Genomic DNA, 21,988 nt, shown 5'->3' on the forward strand with positions numbered 1-21,988 from the left:
TGGCCGGGGAGATTGGCTCCAAAAGTTATTTCCACCAGGAGAAACCCGACGGTCTTGTTGAACGCGTCTGCTCTGAGGATAACATGTCCTCCCCGTCCCTCTGCACAAGGCGAACTCTGGAGATTACTTGTTTCAATTAGCTATGGGGCGGAGAGAATTTAAGCCATGTTAATTCCAGTCACTAGTGAAAATCCCGGCGCAAAGGAATAGCCAGTGAAGCATAATCGCCTGCCCCCAGACGTTCTCATTTCATGGATACATTAAGGGAATTATCCAAAATGTAAATTCGGAGGTCACACGATTTTCAGTTTACTGATGGGATTCATTAAAGGCCAGAACTCCTGCAGCAAGCGTGTGATTTAACGCGTCACCGCTCTGACCTGCGTTGGCTGGCTTTGTCCAGTCGCGAAGAAAAGTCCAAGACATTACAGAAAAGCGAGGATTTGGCTTTAAATTCACTTCACTAAATGGATGTTGAGTTCAAAGGACGGAGGAGGAGCTGCTTTCAGAAAACAGAAGAAGGGGGAGAAGACAAGGAAGTCCGTCAATATGGAACAAAATCATAATCTAAAAGCTGTCATTTATATCTCGCGTCTTTCACTCCAACGTCTGTCGTGTTGAACTCTGGGTGTCTACACACACTCTGCTGACATTTAATCGTGTAACACCGAGCTGCTGACTGTCTAACACGCAAGTTGGAGGATGTAGAAATGAGTCAGTTTGTCAACGTCTGTTTAAACAATATTTCACAGAGATGAAACAGGCCAGCCAGGGCCGGCCGACTGCTCGTAAGCTCCAATGCGTGAGTGATGTATTCGTTTGAGATGCTGGCTGGCTGACAGTCGTCGCAGGTGTAACCTTTGACCTCGAAAAAAAAAAAGAAGAAGCTTTTTATATAAGAGACCGGCCACAGATGGAATCCTATCTATGGCACAGTGTGTTCGCGGTGGAAAAAAGGTCTGCATTTCATCTGCAGTGAACTCCCAAACGCTGAGACGGACGATCACTTGACGCTCTCGTCCTCTGAAACAGAAGGTCGCCTCGTTAACAATAGATAGTGTTGCTAATAGTGAGGCCTGTAACACTCTAGAGACGGAGAGTCTGCGAGGTTCAGAAGGGAACATGGAGAACCAGGAGTACGCCTTGATTCACACCCTGTTCATAAAAGGCCGTGCACATGTGACTCATTTTGTTTTAGATCATGAATGTTTAGAGATTGGGTCTTTTTGTTGGGAGGTTTCTTGACACGCTGATTTCAAAAGTCATTACTGCCTCAAGAATTAGTCCATTTGGTGATTAGCTGATCAACAGAAAATGACTATTTTGGTTATTAACTCACGTTGTTTGCCATGCACCAAAAGAAATCAAACTAATTATAGTTGCAGGTGCTCAAATGTAATAATGTGTTGCTTTTTGTTGGTCCTACATCTTGAGACTGTTGGTTCACACAGAAGACATCTGACTTGGCCCTTTTTTTTTCCTGCAAATGTATAGACTACACAATTATCTACAATATGATTTGCACATTAATTGATAACACAAACAATCTGTAGTGGCGTCTAAAAGTGTGTTATCTGGGACAGATGTCAACCCACTCAATCTTTGTAAATAACCGAGGATGGAAGTGTTGTCGTGCATTCAGAGGCGACAGGATGCTTCCAGTGGGCCTAACACACACACACACAAAAAAAACACAAAACAGTAAGTGGATGTTATATGCACCTTTAATCTAAAAATACCAATTTCATGTGGGTGTCTGCTGAGTAGAGTGAACGCATACTCGTTCCACTTTTTCTCACTTAATGGTGTAGGGTATTTTGCCATTTTGAAATGACCCCGAAATAAATGAAGTATTTAAGGGTTACCTGCTCGACTGTGACGAGCCTGATGATGTCATCATGAGGCACAACACTCGGTTTCTGTCTTACAATCTACATCGACCAGCATATGGTTTGCATTTCATTGATTCATATAATTTTAATAGAGGCTACTGCATGCATGATCTTTTTGCTTATTGGCTATTATAAGTTATTGTTGAATGTCACTAGAAAAAAAAAAAGTTTTGTCAGGTTGTAACTGGCATGAGAGCAGCCCCTAGTGGTTATGGCATCCAACATCATCCTGAAATACTTTAAATGTATGGTATATAAGCTATGTATCATGTTTTTCGCACCAGGCTAATGCACTTGAATAGATAAAAGTGGAGAGACATTAACGGATTGATGATCAAATTGATCAAATTTAGCGATTTACGCATCCAAATATTTCTTTCCGCGTCATATGAAAGATGTATTTTAGTCTTTAAATGCTCTTTTTATACAGCATTCAACGAAAACAGACTATTATTCTATAATTACTCGAAGACACTGTTGATCTAAACTGATATGAGGCTGCTGACGTTTTGTTGAAAAGCCTACTGTACGCAGAGAAAGGACGATGTCACTTTAAGCCCCGCGAATCACAACACGGTAAATTGCTTCTGTTACGTGTGAAGCAGAGCACAATCTATTCTGGCCCCGGGCCAAACAACACAATCTCCTGCTTATTTAGTCATTAACGTGCATATTTACCTGAAGGAAGAAAAAAAAAAAGGTGCTGGAAAGGTTAATGTTGCCAATATCTTCGCAGCCTTCGATTAAACAAACCTCAGCCGCCGCAGAGGCCTCTGGCTGCGTGTCACAGTGCATCTTCACAGGGATTGCCATGTTAAGAGATGTAACAGAGAGTTTCCCTGCTCATTAACCCTTCGTCACAGTGGGGCTCTGTTGATGACCGCTTCGTCTGTCTGCTCCTGTCACAGGACGTATCAAGAAGTTCATCACACTTTTACAACAAGTCTCCCCTAAGTTCTTATTGCCTTTCAGCGAGTTCCAAACTATTGACTTACTTAAATATATGATTGCGGCATTAAAAGTTATGATAAGATTTTAGCAAAAGCACTCTGGTTTAAGATGTGTTCAAACTACCAAAAAAATGATAGTTTTATGGGGGCAAAGTGATACAATAAACTCAGAAATTGCTCATTATTTGTAATAAGTAGGCATTGAATGTATTTCTGTACTCATACGTGGAGACATTTTTTGAGTCAGTATCATTTTCTCTCTCTTATCTGGTCATGTATTAGCAAGCTGACATAAGTGTTGTCACTTTTCTTCATTTCTTTTCAATCTTTATTAAGAAAATAAATGACAAAGACATTCCTTTCAAGAAAGACAAAAGAAGAAGACAACAGAGAGAGGAAATTAAAATTATTTATTTAAAATGATCTACTGGCTATTCGCATTGTCGGATAGTTCCATCAGCTACTGGGGTGCAAACACGATAATTATGCTACGTTTAAAATGAAGAAGAGTTACTGCAACCGGTTGCTGCTCCCCATGTGATGCAGCTTGCAGTGGCAGAGTTGCGAGAACAAAAATATACCAAAAACATCATTTAAAAGGCTATTACAAAGAGTCGGCACACGATATAACCACCATCACACGATGGATTGTAACTGAAACATATGATATGGACCCGTTAACCCACAGAATAAAAGTTGAAGAGGAGCAATGTCGTGACAAGTGGGAGAAACGGACGATGTTTACGCGTCAACAATAGAAGAAGATGAGAAAACCTGAATGTTTCTCAGGGTTTATCATGTTTTTGAGAGGACAGAGCAAACCAGAGCCCTTTCTGTTAGGGTTTTCATTTCTATATATATGTGTGTGGTCTGTTAAGCAAAAAATAAAGTGTAAAATGTTTGTGTTTTTAAACTTAGCGGGGCTCTTTGTTAGACTCCTTCCTTGTGCCAGGTAGAATTTCTGGTCCAGGAGTAAATTTGGATGTCATCTCATGCCACTTTTATATATTCATAGTGCGAATGTGCCAGAAATTGGGCGAGCATGGAAGCGCAGTATTAAAGTTAAATGACGTTTTGACCACCCATTAGAGGTTCCACAGTGTCTCTGGCTGCGTCGTCATGAATCTACAGAGCGAATCTATGAATCTATGAATCTATAAATCTATGAATCGCGACCTAAGAGCAGACACCCTGCAGCTTCATGTCTTCATTGTAGAAGCTGAAATAAACTACAGCTGGCCCCACCGGCTTGATGAGAAGGTTTCTTCTCAATGATAGGGCAACTGCTTATTTATTTATTTTGCACCTGTTCCTACCTACTGGCCACACATGAATCTTGTCCCTTATACATGTTTCAATATATAAAGCAAGTCTCCCACCGCTCTCTTTAACTGCACACGGCCCTCTGGTTTTGTCTCAAAGCAGTCGGATTTTGGCGTCTGGCGGTCTGGAGGCGTCTTCATTGCTAGTCGCTCCTCAAAGTATCCCAACCCTTCAATGATGGAGAGGCAGCCCTTTAGCCCAGGCACATGCTAGCAGGCTTTACATTGGCTGATATGGATGTCGTGCCAATTGAAGTCCATTTATATTTGATAAAAGATGCACATTTAAATGAAGGATTTCTGACAGATTCTATGAATGAGTCTCAAACATTTTAGCAAGAAGCACACCTTTACAAAACCTGGCTCATGGGGACGACTGTGCATATTTACAGAAAGAAGTGAGCGCCCTCTTCTGGACATGGCTGGGACTGTGCCTCCGCTCCTCCTTGTGAATGAGAATGGGTTGCCTTAGCAACTGCAGATAGTAAAAAAAAAATTAAATAAAAAAAAAATGAAAAGGAACCTCTTGAGCATGACCCCTATACAGATATGTTTAATTCTGTGGATCCTCCAGAGAGAATGGAGAGGAGAGAAAGCACAGACGGAAACAACCCTGGTGATATATTGTACAGTGTATTTTTGTGTATTTGTACTCAAAGAAAAAACTAAAATCTCATTCAAAAAGGTTTATTTCTGATTCGGTTCAAACTGGTGTCGGATTAGATCTGAAATTAAAATAAAAGCCTAATAAATCCCTGTTGACATAGCCTAAACAGATGAAATTGATGACGTTTAAGAATACATTTGTAGTGAGTTTAAACACATTCTTTGTTCATGTTCATGACAAAACAGATAGTTAATTGTCTGTATTTTGCTTTATTAACCATCTGACAATCTTATCCCAGTACCTTGACTTAACTCTTGACTTCTGCGTCAAAGAATACTACTTTTGAATATATATATATATATATATATATATATATATATATATATATATATATATATATATATATATATATATATATATATATATATATATAAATAGCAATCTGTGCACATTAGTAGAACAATAGGTGAATAGGTGGTGCTTTCATTTGAAATGATTTCTCAGTTTGGCACTAAACAGTTTTGGATGGTAAAAGCTGGGATTTGGCCATCTGAGATGTCGTCAGAGGAAGGTAAGATGCACTTCAAATGTCAGTATCTGTTGGGAGAAACTTCAGAGGGAATATAAGTAAATAAGATGAGAAGAAATTGTATTGATCCCTGGTGGGAAATTGGTTTGTTGCAGCAGTAAAAGCAATGGGACTTCAACAGAAAAAAAGACAAATTGAAGTGTGAAAGAAGCAATAAAACGAGAATAATACGCGCAACCATAAGAATAACAAACAATTATGGCGTTATGTCAGGACTCATTATGCTGACAATTTGTAGTGCGTGTAAATTGGACTGTGGAGACTGAAGAGGTGATGAATTGTTTCTAATGCATTACCGGTTTGCAGCTATACAGCTTTGCTTGTTACCCGCATTTCAGCTGAACTGATATATTTTCTCATATTTTTTTATGTGAAGTCTTACTTCAACATAAATTGTTTTGATTGACATGGAAAAGTCTATTTCTACGGTCATTACTGAAGGCAGTGAGTCAAGAGCAAGTTCACTGTGCATTGACGGACTTGTGACAGAAATCCTCGACCAAAACTTCGCTTTTGCTCGTGGTCCTTAGTCATTTTTGTTGTTGTTGTTGTTGTTGTTGTTGTTATTTGTCTGATATCCAAGATTTCCGAAGCATCAAATAACTACTTTTATAGTTGTTTAAATATTTGTGCCTGTGAGTGTGTGAAAGGAATATCACAGAGATAACATTTCTTCGCAACAGCTCCGGAAATTCCCTCTCTCTGAATATATATATATATATATATATATATATATATATATATATATATATATATATATATATATATATATATATATATATATGTATATATATATATATTCAATATATATATTCAATATATATATATTCAATATATATATAGCTTAATTCACTTGTGTAAAATGTCCAAAATGTCAAGTGGAAACGCCACAATTGTACAGTTTCTAGTTTTATACTTTTGACCTTTTATACTTTTTACCTGGGAAATGGGCACATTAGCCTTGAAATAAAGTACTCATTTCAAAAAAACAAGTGTGTTGCAAATATGCGAAAGATTGTCAACTGTTTTTGACTCATAGTTGGAAATTTTGAAGTGCTTACAGTTTACTTAAATGACAAAGTAAAATAAGCAATTGTCACATTACAGAGTTTGAAAGGTGAGTTAAAAGACTATTAACTAACTACTCACTTGCCTATTTTTTATTGCTTTTATTTTTCATTGTTTTCTTTTATTGTTTTATTGTTTTTTCCACGTAAAGTGCCTTTGAGTACCTGTCAAACCTGTATTGTATTAGTATTAATATTAGATGGTGGATTGCTTAATATACAATCAACAGTAAGTGCAGCTATGTGTGGTGTAAGATAAACCTTTACAAACACACGTTGTCGGCTCAGTTGTGTAGATAGAACATCTGCGGGCGCTGTCCATTACCTGCGGTGCTGAAACCAATTACTCAAACCAGTATTAATCAATCATTTTGATTTTTGTTTCGTTTTGTTTTTAACCCTACAACATATTAAACGAGTTACATTATAATTCCTCGACTAAGGCTGCGGGCTCCAACCTTACTTAATTATATCTGCCTCAAACAAGTGGCCGTGACAAGCTAGTTGGAGCCAAAAAGTGCCAGTTTCTCCTCGCCGGCTCGCTCCAGTCAGAGCGTGGTGTTGCGTTTTTTCCCCTCCTCTCTGTTGTTGAAATTCTCCAACGCCCGATACGATCGTTTTCTTACGCTGCCCGAGCTGTTAAAATTCCAACTACGTCGTGGGCGTAGCGGCTCCTTGTAATGGCGACCGTGCCGTAGATGTGCCCAGGTTCGTGAAAATGAAGCGAAGAAGAAGTTATTTCTTTTAAGTGACACGCCGAGGTTCCCCGGAGGAGGACTTTGCGTCGACGACCGTCGTCTTTACACGTGGTGAACTTAGCTGTACTTTTGAACTTTTTTTGTTTCCCCTTTTGAGATGATGAAGCTCAAGTCGAACCAAACCCGGACGTACGACGGGGACGGCTACAAGAAGCGGGCCGCCTGCCTGTGTTTTAGGAGCGAGAGCGAGGAGGAGGTGAGTCCGGGGATGTGGCTGTCTGGCGGGCCAAAGCTAACATTAGCGGGCTGCTTCCAACGTCTGTATAAATCGTTGTATTTATCAGCTGTTGGGTTTTAATGCCAGCTAGAAACGATGACTCACTCGTTTCCCAACCTCTTGTGTTGTCTCCTGTCGTGGTGTGTTAAACATTTAGTTTTTGAGCTCGCACTTACCAAAAGGGTTATGTAAGCCTCGGGTTTTTTTTTTTTTTATACACAACGTTACTTTGACTCAACCTGTTAGCTGCACGCTATCAGCTAGCTTGCTTGCTAACTAGCAAGCCGGTGTTACGGTTTAACAAGCGACCCCGTTAACTGGCGACTTTCAGCGGAACGCGTCCGTTGTTGTCGTAGTTACGACAGCTGTTGGGGAAATAGGAAGACAACGGTTGACGGGGTCGCCTGTTAAACCGAAACACCGGCTCTCGGCCGGCGACCACAGCCCTGTGACGGGGTGGTGACTTTTATCAGAAGACGTAGAAATCATTGTTCATCTTGCTCTCGCGTTACGGAGGATTTTTCGACCACCCGGCTTAATGACAACATGTCAAACTTGTTTAGTCGTGTCCACATTTCACCACGTTAGTTGACATAAATGTTTACGTGCCACTCGCCCACAACCCCCACAACTCCCCTTTACTCAAAGTAGCCTTTATGGGGTTATTTGAGATCAGAGGCGATTTTGGGAAAGCTAATGTCCAGTCAACAACACACACAAAGATGTCTTTGTAGTTGAAACAGTATTACTAGGAGTGGAGGGGGGAGACTGATCAGAGACTTAATTCCTCATTCTGGTTAAAGGAGAGGCCAGATTGTTTCACATGGGCTGTTGATTACAGGAAATGCATCAGTCTGACCTGCACACAGCTGGAAACTTTTACTTTTAAAGACTTCAGTGAGCCACTAAAGTGATCCGTGCCTCAGCTTTTCTCCAAACATATTGTTGACACCATAAATTCAACCACACACTAAATAAAGAAGAAGCAAAGCCAGTGACTCATACACAAGCTATTGGGGGGAAAAAAACAAAACAACAATACCCAGCTGGATGACTTGGCCTCAGGTCCGATAGCCTTGATGGTTTTTCAGTGTCCTAGTTGAATGGTAGCTAATCGTGTCACATGTTATGGTTTGACTCTTCTTGTGAATATTTATGAACACAAATCACTGATTAATCGTATGAAAGCATCAACACTTCTTTTATGTGAACACAAGTTCAACACAATTAACAAACCTCATGGAGTTGGGCTGTAAGGAATGACCCGTTTTTGTATGGGACGCTTCGCAGGTGCTGTTGGTGAGCAGTAGTCGACATCCGGACAAGTGGATCGTTCCTGGAGGGGGAATGGAGCCCGAGGAAGAGCCCAATATTGCTGCAGCTCGAGAAGTGTGTGAAGAGGTTGGTTCTTTAACTGTTTTTTATAGTTATAATATCTAAGTTAAGTCTATGTTGTTGTCCGCTTTTCCTAATGGGTGTGCACTTGCAAACTTCACATGGCCTATGTTTCTGAAATATGAATATATAATAAACCTCTTTGGAATTAGTTCATCGCCAAGAATATTGTTCTGAGAATGGATTTCCATTTGCAGCGTGGCAAATTGGTCTGAGTTAAAGCTCGTGAGATGTATTGTGTTTCATCTATTAAATCATGTCTGCATTTAACACCGGGCCTAATACCTCGCTCTCGAAACCCATTTTGTCCGTGCAGTCATCCTGTTTGCATGGACAGAGGGCGAGAGCCTAGCAACATGTAAGCTGCATCATAGCATCATGTTACAAAGCAGTGTTTAGGTGTCGAAGGAGGTCACACTGAGATTGAACACTGGCTGCCCAGCGGTTGCACTGCAGCGCTATCCAATCCCACAAAATACAGCAAAGGAAGGAAAAACAATCCGCTTTCGTTCCTTGTTTGATTTAGACAGTTCTATTTTTTACCTCATAAGCCTTGTTACAGAGGCAGTTTGAAGGACAAAATGTGTCTATTTTTGTTTGTGTGTGTGTGTGTGTGTGTGTGTGTGTGTGTGTGTGTGTGTGTGGCAATTACTAAACAGTCTTGCAGCTCATTGGAAATCAATAATACTGCTTCTATACCTCTAACGTCAGCCTCTTAAGTCAGGTACCCCCCTCGTGTACCTCGTGTTGAGAATGGTGACAGGGCGCCGAAGACGCTGAACCTCGCCCGGCTGTCGGCTCTTGGCGTGTCACTGACCATATAAAGCGTATTCTGTGTGTGTGTGTGTGTGTGATCCATCACGCGCATGGATGCTGATATCATCTCTTATCCTGGCTACCGCTGCTTTGTAGTTTTGCCGTTTGCTGGAAGCTGCGGCCTGCCAGTACATTTTCACAGGGTCAAAAGCACCTTCGCATCACGACTGATGTTTATCAACAACAACAAAAAGTGCTAAAAGGCCGCATTCAGACCCTTTTGTGGTGTCGTTCATGCATCACTGTGTCTTGTGGCTTCCTAAGCTCCTTATTGGAATGTGGTGTAACAGGACATATCCTAATCCTGGCGAGCTTATTCTGATGACCATATGAGCGATTGCTTTTGCTTATTGGTTTGAACTCCCGCCAGTTAGGAGCAGGCCAAAGATCACAAAGAGTCGGTTCGCTTGTTCGACTGTTCCCAACCTCGGGTTGGTGCTGGGTCGGCAGTCATGCACCCTGCATCAGGAAGACACGGGGCGGTTATTGCATAACTTGTAACAGCAGCCTCAAAGCTGCGCATCTGCTCCCGAGGCGATGGCCAGCAGTCTTCAGTTACATGAATGCTTGGGTTGGGAGACATTTTCCATCTCAAAAACATACAGGTTGACTCTTGGCCTATTACTTAATCCCTGGCTTTCCCTGGCATGACTTCTGGATTCTTAGTTGTGGGCCTGTTCTTTTACATTATGATCTTGAGAAGTCCACTTGTGTAGTGAGTGCTGTCAACATGTATTTATAGACTGAAACTGGAACCTGAAGAAGACGTTGCAAAGATGTCAGCAAGCGACTTGGCTCTTGTATCCAAAACCTCTGGGAGTTTTATTTTGATCCATTGTCGTTATGTTTAAAGGTAACAAGCAAGTCATCCTCTTTCTAGGAAAGGTTGTGACATTTACATGGCGTTTGTGTGAAGGGCAGTAGGGCGAGGTAATAGGGAATATCAGCAAAGCGGTTGTTCTTTTGGTCTCTGACCTTTATACTTGATCTTTTATGGTACTCCAAACATCTTGTAGAGACGCCATCACTATGTGACAGTGAGTGATAGCGGAACAGAGGCGTTAATATGTATTTTGCAGCTGTAGTATTTAGGCCGGCAACAACCGACTGAGTTTTTTCTTGCAGGAGGGAAAACATGCCAAACTTCTCAGACCTGTCAAGTAACAGATAGTCTCTGTTTTTACAATTCAGTTTCAAATATTAGTTTCATAGTTTTCACATCTGGTTGGACAAAATGTGCGTCTTGTTATCCAGGAAACAGTGATGAGCATTTCTCACCGTTTTCGCACATCTTTGTAGACTTACCCCGTAAAGAATCTGCATTATATATTTACTATGTATACTATTTATGTATATATATGAATAGTGGAGTAATGTCTAAGTGAGCAGAGAGTAAAAGATTCTCTCTCTCTGTCTCTGTTTCTGTGTGTGTGTGTTTATCAGAGCTTCTCCTCGCTTTGTTGACACATTCAGCCGGTCGCTCATGCTTTTAGTGCGTGTCTGAGTACGTGAGGGTGGCCCGCTGGTTGGCTCGCCGCCGCCGCCGCCACGCACTGCTTTCATACGCCGGTCGGAGCTGATAACGGCATCCCGACCGATAGCGTCGTTACAGAAACCCACCTTCGGGTTCCTCTCGTGTAAACACGGCTCTTTCACCAGAGTTTGTTCTGTCGGCTTTGACCCGTCGACACGTAGAGAGACGTTTAAAGGCAATAACAACGCCATCAATTCCACATAAATGTCTTATTCAAACAAGTGGGCGTGACTTGTTTTATTACCTATTACTTACTGTTGGCTAAATTTGATTTCATGGCACTGAAGTGTGGAATGAATGGAGGAAGAATCAGTGTATACAAGACATGACTGCTGCTTTTAGTCAAATTTAAGTCTGTTTTTTAAGCCGATGATTCACTTGTGTGTTACTTGGAGGATTCCTGCAACAACCCAGGAATTAGAAAGAGATCAAAAAACAATCGTATGATGTAATCTAATCCACTGCAACACAAACAATTTAAAAACACAGCCTCTTCATATTTAAGATGTCCATTGTAACTGTATGCTGCGATGTTCCTCTCCTCACCATTTTAATCATCCTCCTGTCGTTTTACAGGCCGGTGTGAAAGGGACTTTAGGTCGCTTAGTTGGAGTTTTTGAGGTGAGTTTTGTTTGCTGTCGACTTGTTTTTGTGTGTTCTTCAACCGTGACCATGCGGCATGTTTGGAGAATGACCAAAAACCTGATTTATTTGTTTCTCCCCCCCCCCCTCTACAGAACCAAGAGCGGAAACACAGAACCTACGTCTATGTCCTTATTGTAACAGAGCTGCTGGAGGACTGGGAGGACTCGGTCAACATCGGTAAAGCCCTGCATTTGTTTACTCGTCAAAATAGGGATCATACGGACAAAGTTCCCCGGCAGTCACATGAAGTCTGACGCTTTATTTTTCTTTCCCAGACTTTGATGATATTACAGTTCAGGGATTACGCTGTATGTTTGTTACTTAGGGGGGGATTATAACACCAGCTTTTGTTTCTGCCCGCCTGCTTTTCATTTATTTTAATGCTGGGCACAGTACTGATAATTAGTCATTTGTGTTTGTTTCTCCCCCCCTTCCCTCCTCCCATCCACCTCCCTCTGTGTTGTGTCTCACAAGTCTCAGCTTGTTCCAACAATGGTGTCTTGTTCTGTCAACAGGGAGGAAAAGGGAATGGTTTAAAATAGACGATGCCATACGAGTGTTGCAGTGTCACAAGCCCGTGCAGGCCACCTACTTCCAGGCTCTCCAGGAGAGTTGCCTGACCAGTAACGGAACACCTTTGGCGGCCACGATAAGCGGGGATCTCTCCCCGACCTACAGCATCAATCAGAGCTCCGTCTCGGGTATCAGATAACTAAAACCACATAACTCTTGACACCTCCGGGAGCTTTTCGCCACCACTTGCGCTCTTACACGTGTCATTTCTCTTCTCTTCGTTCTTTTTCTCTTCTCTCTCCTGTCTCAATAACATGGTTTGCCTTGCCAACTCCTTTGTGCCAGAACTGTGGCACAGACTTGATGACAAGTGTTGGGTGAATAGTCTGAAACACTTTGTAAATGTAAATGTAATTTTTGACCCCTATTTTTTTTTTTCTTCTGTTTTTCTCTTCTTTTTACTGACAACTGCATGAAATGTCTCCCTCCCTCTCCTCACTCTCTCTCTCTCTCTCTCTCTGTCTCTCTCTCTCTCTCTCTCTTCCCTTAACGCGCCCTTAGCGTGGTGTTTATTGAATGCAAGAACTACTTTTTACTGTTGTAATGTAAAAGTGTATACTTAGTGCTTACGCGGAAAGGCTTTCGGTGGTCTTTTTTTTTTTTTAAAGTCTCCATTTCTTTCACACATTTCTTTTTTTTTTTTTTTTTTTTTGGTGAATGAATGGCGCCCATTACTGTACTCCCTCCACCCCCCCCCCCCCAACACCCTAACTCCCCTGTTAATAAGGATAGGAAATGTTGTCTGTATCTGAATGAACAGAGTTGTGGGAAGTGACTTGTCTTGCATGAGCGCTGTCACGTTGCGTCGCACTCGACGGTGCAACGGGCCTGCGGTGAGGTCTTTTTGGATTCTCTTCATTTAGTTCCTTATCGTCGTTGTTGGTGTCTGATCAGAAGGACACGCCCCCCCCCCCTCCCCTCCTCCCGCCCGCCCACAAGTTTTTCAAGTGTCAAGTGTGTTTCTCTCTTATTTTTTAAGGGAAGCTTGTCAAGCACTACAGGTTTGACTCTCCCACAGAGCATAACGCACCATACTGTAACGAGAGCGGAAGAATGTCCACATACGATGTCAAATGAACCACCTTTTTTTTCTCTCCTCAGTGTCTTTACCTCCTGTTCAATCCCCCTTTTTGTTTTTTGTCTTCGTTGTTGAACTGCTTTCCTTTGACCGACTACAAAGTCTTCCTCCACGTATTGAGAGGGTAGTAGATTTAAAAATCATGGACTTGTAATTTTCAAAATGCAGCACATATCACTTAAGTTATTAAAAAAAAACACCCCATTTCCATGTTTTACTCCTCACATTCAGTTTGGTTCAAAGCGATTGTTTACACTGCTCGTAACAGCACAGGTGACTTCAGTGGGCACTCGTGGTTGTAATCTTCTTTCTTACCCTTTCTTTATTATTTAATCTGCATCCCCCCCCCCCCAAAAAAATAACACTCAAAAACACCTGCTTGACATCGAAAGTAATCAAATCTATAATGCTGGTGCAGAACAAACAAGCCTTGTACAGTTTGAGACCTCGTTTTTAACATGTAAAATGCTTTTGGATACTAGTTTTCTTTTTTGTTTTTATGTGGTTTTTTGTTTTTTTTTCCTCTCTCTAACGTCTGGCAAAAGTCTCTCTGGCCGAGCTGCCTCCCTTTGGCCTCGACGTGGCGCGAGGCAGCCGGCTCAATACTGTGAAACTGGAGGCGCTGTAGATAGCATGTTAGAGGTTTTTATTGTAAATTGTTTATTTCTGTATAGATCAAAGGTGAGAGTACAAATGACACGCGCGCACACACACACACACACACACACAAAAAAACACACACCTCTTACTCATCTGTGAGTCCGACGTGTCATTTCAACTGAGACTGGAAGGAAGGATTGAAGCGGTGGCGTTGGCTTTGGAGCTGTTGGGAGAGAGCGCTGTAGATCTGAGACTTGAAAGACGAGGAATGTGTTGTTGAGGAGCGTATTTAAAATCGACTCAGATTTTCTTTTTTTTGTTGTTGACCAAAACCAACTTGTAACAGTAAAAGGATTACTGTTCTTTGACTCAGAGATAGTGTTGAGTTTTCACACCACCAATTCGTTTAGAAGTAAAGCAATCCGTCTTTCACCATGGAGGGTTTCTTTCTCAAGAACTTTAACATGATGCTGTGGTTTTCTGTCCACATTCACATGTTCAAACTTGTTGGCAAACATTTTTCCCACATTAGCAGCCTCGTTAGCATTGGTAAGAGGCGTCGGTTCATGATACTCTGCATGTTCATGACCTCAAGTGACCTCTTTCGACCAGAAGTCAGATGAAACCACTGTTTATCTTTTAAAGCTGCTAGAATCAGCGTTTCTATATGGAGTCAAATGAATGGTTAATAAACTTGAGTCCTTTTTAAAAAAAATACAGATACATAAGTGATTCCTCTTAAAAACTCTCCAAATTTAGGTTTGGATTGTGCGCCTGCCGCTGAGACTCATGGGAGCTGTGTGTTTTTCTTGAATGCCGAACGCAAGGAGTGAAATTGTTTGATCTTGGTTTAAAATGACGGGGTGCACATTCGAGAGAACTGCAGTATCATGATTCAGTCGTCCAGAAACTTCATGGGGAAATAACACAGAACTCAAAAATCTGTAGCCCTTGAAAAGGGGGCTGAGAGTCCCTCGGTCTTTTATTCATGGTCCTTTTCTCCCGGTAATTGTGGGTTCCCGACTCTGCCGGCAAACAAGCTTCAGACGGACTCCTTTTTATTATCCCTCGGTGGAAGAAAAAAAAAACCCTCTCTGAATGAAAGTATGTGCGGAAGGAGTCTAAAGTCTTTACAACGGGTCCAGACTTTGACTTTTATTGCTGTGCGGCAGCAAGGCGCGGTGGCCCAAAGTCTGGCTTTATGGCGCCCCACCTGGCACTTGAAGAGAGCGTGTGCGTTGATTAGACCTCATCAAGTCTTCATTGAAATGTGCAATCGGACGTCAAGGGCTTGAATCTGTAGTTGGCTTTACAGAAGAAGAAAAAAACAAAAAAATCTAAAACGGTAATTGGCGGCGATTTGAATTCCCTCTTTGGATGCGGGTGACAGGTACTGTCAAAGTGAATGTGAGGAGGATGTCCACAAGTAACAGCCAGTGACTTAATTATTAATGACCACTTGTTCTTGATCCATATTTTTTTTGTTTTTGTTTTGTCAGTTCTTTCATCTGTTGTGTTGTTGACAAGAAGATGTCTTGTATATAGCGAACACAGCACCCTTTGAGACAGGACGCACGTTGGCCAATGAGGATTAGTCCCCCCCCGCCCCCACATTTTTTTTTTTTTTTAAAAACTCCCTTCTTACTCGAAACACTTCCTGTCATGTGTAAAGCGATCCGGGATGGAGTCCGGGGAGGGGATTCATGAAGTACGCGTCTCCTGTGTGAGCAGGTTGGAGTTGATGTGGAGTTAAAAGGTGATCTTCCCCCTTTTTCCTCTCGCTGCAGATTTCTATCACATTTGGCTCTTTTTGTAGGACATTGAAGCTTCAGAGGGGAGGAAAACCAAGAGGAGGAATTATTCAGAGAACGATTAGAGCTTTCGGATGAAGTCACTTCCTTTTTGACTTATCAAAGATGATGGTATACATATGTATTGCCCCATCTTGTGGCCAAAGTGAAACATATATATATATACATATATTAAAAAAGCACATCACTTTGCTGAGGATTGTAACATTCAGTTTCCTTTAGCGCGACGGTCAGATGGCCATTTTATTAACTGAATGACTTTAATTAGAATTTGATTGATGAACGGTTCAAAGATAACCCCCAAATATTAGTAATTGAGTAACAAACTAAACACTTGCACCTGACCTCAGCCTTGAAGTTACGTACTCGTAATTTGGATCTCCAAGGTAAATGTGTCACTGGAATTTTTTGCTCTTTTCCCTTCTTTTGTCATTTGGGACTGTGGGATAAAACCAGTGCGAGAAGACTGAAGATTGTAATATAAATGTGCCAACAAATAAACACCAGTATTTCACATTCAGGACGGTGTGTCATTGTTTGTGTTCACGCGGTACTCTGACGGTAACACTACATACATAATGCTGAATACGATGTTTAGGTTTTAATTGAACTGTTTTTATGTTGTGGTAATCTTAACACAATGGTATCTTTGCATGTTGTATACAGTACAATGTTTTATACTTGATGCGTGTCATCCGAATGCCACAGCAAATGAACGTGAGCACGTTTTGTGGATCGAGCTTTTAGCTTTGGCCCAAATCCACGAGACAGTGAGTTTAAAAAGCACATTTGAAGTTGTGTGTGTGTGTGTGTGTTCATGATGGAAAAGTTGACAAAGTAAAAACAAAATTAGGTTAGCACAATATAGATTATTTTTTCCCTTGCAGTGTGTCAATATACACTGTTCTTCCAGCGTAAAAAGAGCTTTTCACAGCTGGAGAAGCTTCACAATAATGTGAAAAACCCAAACTGTTTTTTGGTGGGAATTGGTTCAGACATCTCTAAAGTCTGATTGGTTTGAAGATAGCGTACATTACTTTCTTACTAAATGCAAAAATCAATGAGGTATTGCATTGTGGGTCGATACTGTACATCACACACACATTAAGCTTTTAGTGTGCATACTGACTGATGTGTACATTTAATTGTCACTACACTAAAATCCTGTTTGGACTGGTATTGAAATGGCACACTGCTTGTGTGGGTGTTATTTCACATTAGGTGTTGAACAATGTGCCGTTTCCTGTGTGTAACAAAATGCTTTTTCCCTCAAGCAGAAGCTGTTCCTCGTACTGAGGAAGCAGACGTTACAATGTTCAGTGCAATCTGGACACAGGTTTCCCATTTCGATGTCAGGGGGAAATGGCTTCACTTTGAAAGTTTTAAAGAGCGTTAGCAGATGCACGCCCTCAGAGGTTTCCTCGTCTTCAGAGTGTAAAACTTGCGTTTGGGCAGCGCTACGCCAGAATCATGTTTAAACTGAAACGAGATGCGATGGGTTTGCACCCGAGGGGCGCGAACCAAAGATGTGCCGGGTGTCCTCAATCTGTCATTAGCACAATTTGCAGCCAAAGCCACTGGCCTTTTTTAACATGTCACATTAAAAAGAAGACCGGAGTGTCATAAGATTGGTCTAAAAAATATGAGCATTAAAGTGGTAGTGTATGTTAGTTTGACCACTTGAAAAAAAGACAGTGATGTGGAATAGGATCGACTCGGGTCTTCAACCAAAAACACAAACTGAAGAATTGTATTTTGATTTTCTTTATTGTACAGAAAGAAAAGGAGAAATTTACTGAGGCGGCTGTCCTCTGCCGCGTCCGAAGCCACCTCTCTGCAACAGGGAAACGTTGGTCAATACATTAGTCACAGAGTTCAACAAAACAATTGCTTATGACCGACCGCACTGTACCAAGATAACCCAATAACAGTCTGTAACGTTAGTATTTCTGACTGCCAGTGGATCAAGATGATACAGAACTACATTCAACACGCTGGCATTTCTTAATAAACCCATTCTAAAAACCCACCCACAAGCTAACAGTTTCAGGAAAGAATGATGTACAATCTTGTTGTGAAATTCAAGACCAAAAATATGCCTGTTAATATAATTCCCCCACAGGTGAAACAGTCTACAAGATGAATATAAAAATACAGCAGCAGTACTTACGAACTGGAATTCTGTGGCAGCTCCGGCACCGGCCTCCGCTTTCTTGTCGGCACCAGCTGATGGAGAAGTTATGAATAAACAAGTCAGTAAACATCTTTTATAGTTCAAGCTTCAATAGACAAACACATTAACGCCCAGAAATTTTCTATACACACACACACACATTTACTTTTAAGAAAGCATTCGTTACTACATTAAAAGATACCTCAAGTAAATTACTGTATTTTCTATTGTGTAACTTTGCTAATAAGAAGTAAATCCTGGTTTATGGACTTAGACAGTCAGTTTTCCACCAGCCACTCAAAGACTTATTGTCGGTCATTTCAACACTACTTCATAAAAAGCAACTCTGTTGACTGATACTGTGAGTGGTATACTTACGAGGTGCAGCAGATCGCCTGTACGTGTCTCTGTCAGCCTCTCCGCGGTTGAGGCGGGCGGGCCTCTCTCCTTCCATTCCTGCAGAAAGACACAAGAACAATTCAGGTCAGGGTTACTTTGCTGCAAACAGGACAGAAGCGGAGGAAACTCTGCATACCTTAAAGTGACAGTTGGTCAGATTGTTAACACACTGACAAAACAGTATTTATACAAAATAAATTCAATGAACAATTGTTCATTGTGATGAGCAGCTTATTCATGACCACTTTAAAGACACTTGTTTGCTTCAGAGTGAAAGATAATCCCAGAATGCAACGCTGGGACATTTTATGTTGCACTTAAACTCTAAAGTGAGGGACAAACGCTACATTGGTGGAAGATATATTATAAGCCAATAAGACAATTGCATTATTGTGCCAATAATATAATTCTAGCTGATAATTATACTCCAAACGCACCCACTAAAGGGCAGACAGCAGAAACGTCAGCGAGGACGATGCTTGTAATAAGTGCAACAACGTCTGCCAGAAGCGAATACCAACAAATTATCAAACAGCCACCAGACAGAACCGCTTTGTCGCATCTTAATCCACAGCCGATTATTAGTATGTCTGTGTTTACGCGGACGTACTAATGCTAGAGAATTGTTATGAATGCTCGACAAAGGGATGCTAGTTGTAGTTGATGGTCGAGCCTGATTAACCATCTGAAAATGTGTTGAACTCTTGATGAGACCGACCCTCTTCATATATAGAATGACAAAGGCTTTAAATATTTATGTTGTAGTCGAAAAAAATTAAAAAATATAGTTCCACAAGTATGTTGTTGTATTGTAAAGATCAACTCAGAAATATACTAGTACAAGTAGTACATGATGGAATATCTCCATCATGTACTACTTTAACAATATAGTGACAGTTTCAGCAAATATGACATTATATAAGTTAACTAACTTAATGCAGTAGTTCTTAATAAGGTGTTATGTTTTAAATCAAAGTTTCACCTCTGTCATTATCAACAGACATGATAAGTACAGCTAAAGGATGGACGATCAACTGACTAAAGTCTCAAGCTTTCCTTCTAAATCGGCAGCAAATCTAATTGAGACTTGATCGGTAACTGGATTCGCATTTGCCAATTTTATAAACTAAAATAACTCTATTACAGGGCGTCTCGGGCTAAAACGCAGCTGGAAACAATGAACTCTGAGTTGCTGAACTCACTGAGCTTTGGCTGAGCCTTTTGACTCCATGAGGTCAATCTCACAGGAATGCTTCTCCTCAGCAGGTTTACATTAACAGCTCATGACTTATGGTTTGTGTTGGTACGATTCAATTAGAAAAAGCAACATCAGAACTCATCACTACAAGTTCGCTGCAGATTATGACAGTCCTTTTGAGAAATACAGTTCATTCCAACAGACGCAAGCAACATTAAATCAATTACGTGTAAATCGGTGAGCTTACCCTTGGGCCTGGGCCTTGCGGTCTCAGGGCGGGTCTGGCGGCGCAGGGTGGCGGGCACAATCTCAGGGGGCAGGTGGAGGAAGTCTCTCAGGTACTGGATACCTTCGTTGGTGAGGTACCAGTAAAAATGACGCCAGGCAAATTGCTCCTTGACGTACCCACAGGACTTCAAGGACTGGAGGGAAAACAAACACGTCGTGTTCACACTGAACTACCACCAACTCATTTTAAGCACTTCATAGTAAACTAAGATCGTGTACACATGACTCCGTTTCCATTTTAAAACGCACGTATTTTGCTACGCTTACACTGAGCGGCCACACTACGGGTTTACATCCTAAACGGGTATGTTTGTAAACAATGACGTAGACACCCGCATTCGCTTCTTAATTGGGTCTTAGTTTTTCCCTTTTTCTGAAAGAAAAACAACCAGATGACGAATTTAAAGCTCTACCGACGGCTTTGTTGTCCATACTACAGTTGTGCAGTTAAATCCTGCAATAGGCTTCCTGTTTACACCATCCCGTGTGTTCCCAGTGTACGTGAATGGTCACACAAAATGCTTCTTTATAAGGGTTGTCGTGTGGATGGAGATCATTTTGTAAACGACGCAGACAGAGATAGTATGTTTTGAAATGTAAATGTAGTAATATTAGGCTGTAGCCTAAGCGCCTTCTTCTCTTCCTCTCTCATGTAAATCATCTGTTAAACACATAGTTGTCTCATTGAGTTGTATTGAAATGCCGTCATCCCTTGTAAACAGCATAATTCTCAATAAGGTCTGTTGTGCAAGTGAAAAACACAAGTTCAATTTAGTCAAACTTTCACCATTTAGCATCACCAGTTTCTCTTGCCTGTCAAAGACGCATTAGATCTGCACACGCACCGCTTTCCTCATCTCATCTTTCTAACCTGCATCAAGCTAGCATACTTAGCATACATAGCTAGTACTTTTGCAGTGATCCAAAGAGACATTTCCCCCGAGCCATGTGCATTATCACACCACCATTAGGAGTATCACAGCCTTTTTCCTGTAAATGACTAATTGCTTCTGCAAGTGCAACACAGTGTCTGAACTTGGACGCTTAGTTAGTACTTTGACATTACAAATGTGTATCATTAAGAGAATCTGATATTAGCACAGAAACAAGTACTGTGATACAGATCTTTGGTCACAACAGGTCACCGTTCATCGGTACAGCTCGGCTCAGGTTATAGCCATAATCCAGATAATAATGAAAGTGTCTCTCACCTGCATCGCTTTCATCACATGAAGGTTGGGCACGTTCTTGTCCGCAAGCTCCGGATGCTTAGGCAGATGGACATCTTTTTTGGCCACCATGACTCCCTCCTTGAAGAGGAGCTCATAGATAGCAATGCGATTCTTCTTGGGCATCAGCATCTGTGTTAGGTGACATATTTTATCCGTTATTTTCCCACAAGTACACGCAGCAGAAAGACTACTATAGGTTCCACTTTGGCGGCATGTTAGCCGACTCAGCAACATGCAATGAGTCGATGCAGGGGAAAGCCAACAAACTAGCGCTTTAATAAAACATATTACTAGGTTTATTCAACGTGTTAACATCACTAGTGAAACACTTTAAACAGACGTTAACGTTGACTAAGGTGGCCCACGTTAATAGAGAAAAAATGGCAGCCGTTCGTGAACATCGGTGCCATTGTCACTTCCCCACTTTTAAGTCTAATATCTACGGTTGAAACGCGTTTACGGCTGAAATACGTCGAAGTAATAATTTGTGACATTAACCACAATCGAACATTGAGCATTATTTTTTCGGAGATTATCAGATGTTGAAGATATATTTAGATTACTACGCCGGGTATTTCTTTACCTTTCCACTTGTTAAGGGACCGGAGCCGGAAGGAACGCCTGTCGTTGACCGGGAAGGTTTATCCTCGCGACCCTGGCGAGCTGGAGATTTGTTGCCTCCTGCCGGTGCGGAGGGGAAGAACAGCCTGGTGAATATACTGTAAAGTACTATTTTAATGGTGTAGCAAATACTGTATTTATTGTGCTTTACGTAAAACAAAGTTTTAAATGAAAAGGTCTGTTGATTTATTTTTAAACAAAACCTATTTTCAAATAATGTCTT

The 21,988-nt window shown here is 41.3% G+C and overlaps 2 protein-coding genes across 2 annotated transcripts; one reads left to right on the forward strand and one right to left on the reverse strand.

Moving 5' to 3' along the window:
- The first annotated feature begins 7,100 nt into the window (after positions 1-7,100).
- On the forward strand, positions 7,101-16,374 carry nudt3b (nudix (nucleoside diphosphate linked moiety X)-type motif 3b). The gene is made up of 5 exons (XM_068594356.1): positions 7,101-7,381; positions 8,693-8,803; positions 11,724-11,768; positions 11,885-11,969; positions 12,308-16,374. The coding sequence occupies exons 1-5, from the start codon at positions 7,283-7,285 to the stop codon at positions 12,502-12,504; spliced, it is 537 nt and encodes a 178-aa protein (XP_068450457.1). The 5' UTR covers positions 7,101-7,282; the 3' UTR covers positions 12,505-16,374.
- Positions 16,375-17,602: 1,228 nt separating this feature from the next.
- rps10 (ribosomal protein S10) lies at positions 17,603-21,858 on the reverse strand. Its single transcript, XM_068594342.1, has 6 exons — positions 21,728-21,858; positions 21,124-21,273; positions 19,872-20,046; positions 18,406-18,483; positions 18,025-18,080; positions 17,603-17,688 (listed from the first exon to the last, which is right to left on the reverse strand). Exons 2-6 carry the CDS (start codon positions 21,271-21,273, stop codon positions 17,647-17,649), a joined length of 501 nt encoding a protein of 166 aa, XP_068450443.1. The 5' UTR covers positions 21,728-21,858; the 3' UTR covers positions 17,603-17,646.
- Positions 21,859-21,988: the final 130 nt, after the last annotated feature.

This window comes from Clinocottus analis, unplaced genomic scaffold (genome assembly GCF_023055335.1).
Source record: "Clinocottus analis isolate CAN_PGR_092001 unplaced genomic scaffold, fCliAna1.0.p SCAF_3, whole genome shotgun sequence".
NCBI lineage: Eukaryota > Metazoa > Chordata > Actinopteri > Perciformes > Cottidae > Clinocottus > Clinocottus analis.

What these genes read in the sequence shown, in the direction of transcription:
- nudt3b (XM_068594356.1), top strand. Translation starts at nt 7,283, where the DNA reads ATGATGAAGCTCAAGTCGAACCAAACCCGGACGTACGACGGGGACGGC. An exon ending in GGAGCGAGAGCGAGGAGGAG is followed by an intron (nt 7,382 to 8,692) that starts GTGAGTCCGGGG and finishes GACGCTTCGCAG; the next exon opens with GTGCTGTTGGTGAGCAGTAG. An exon ending in GCTTAGTTGGAGTTTTTGAG is followed by an intron (nt 11,769 to 11,884) that starts GTGAGTTTTGTT and finishes CCCCCTCTACAG; the next exon opens with AACCAAGAGCGGAAACACAG.
- rps10 (XM_068594342.1), bottom strand. Translation starts at nt 21,273, where the DNA reads ATGCTGATGCCCAAGAAGAATCGCATTGCTATCTATGAGCTCCTCTTC. An exon ending in ATGTGATGAAAGCGATGCAG is followed by an intron (nt 20,047 to 21,123) that starts GTGAGAGACACT and finishes TTTTCCCTCCAG; the next exon opens with TCCTTGAAGTCCTGTGGGTA. An exon ending in CAGGCGATCTGCTGCACCTC is followed by an intron (nt 18,081 to 18,405) that starts GTAAGTATACCA and finishes CTTCTCCATCAG; the next exon opens with CTGGTGCCGACAAGAAAGCG.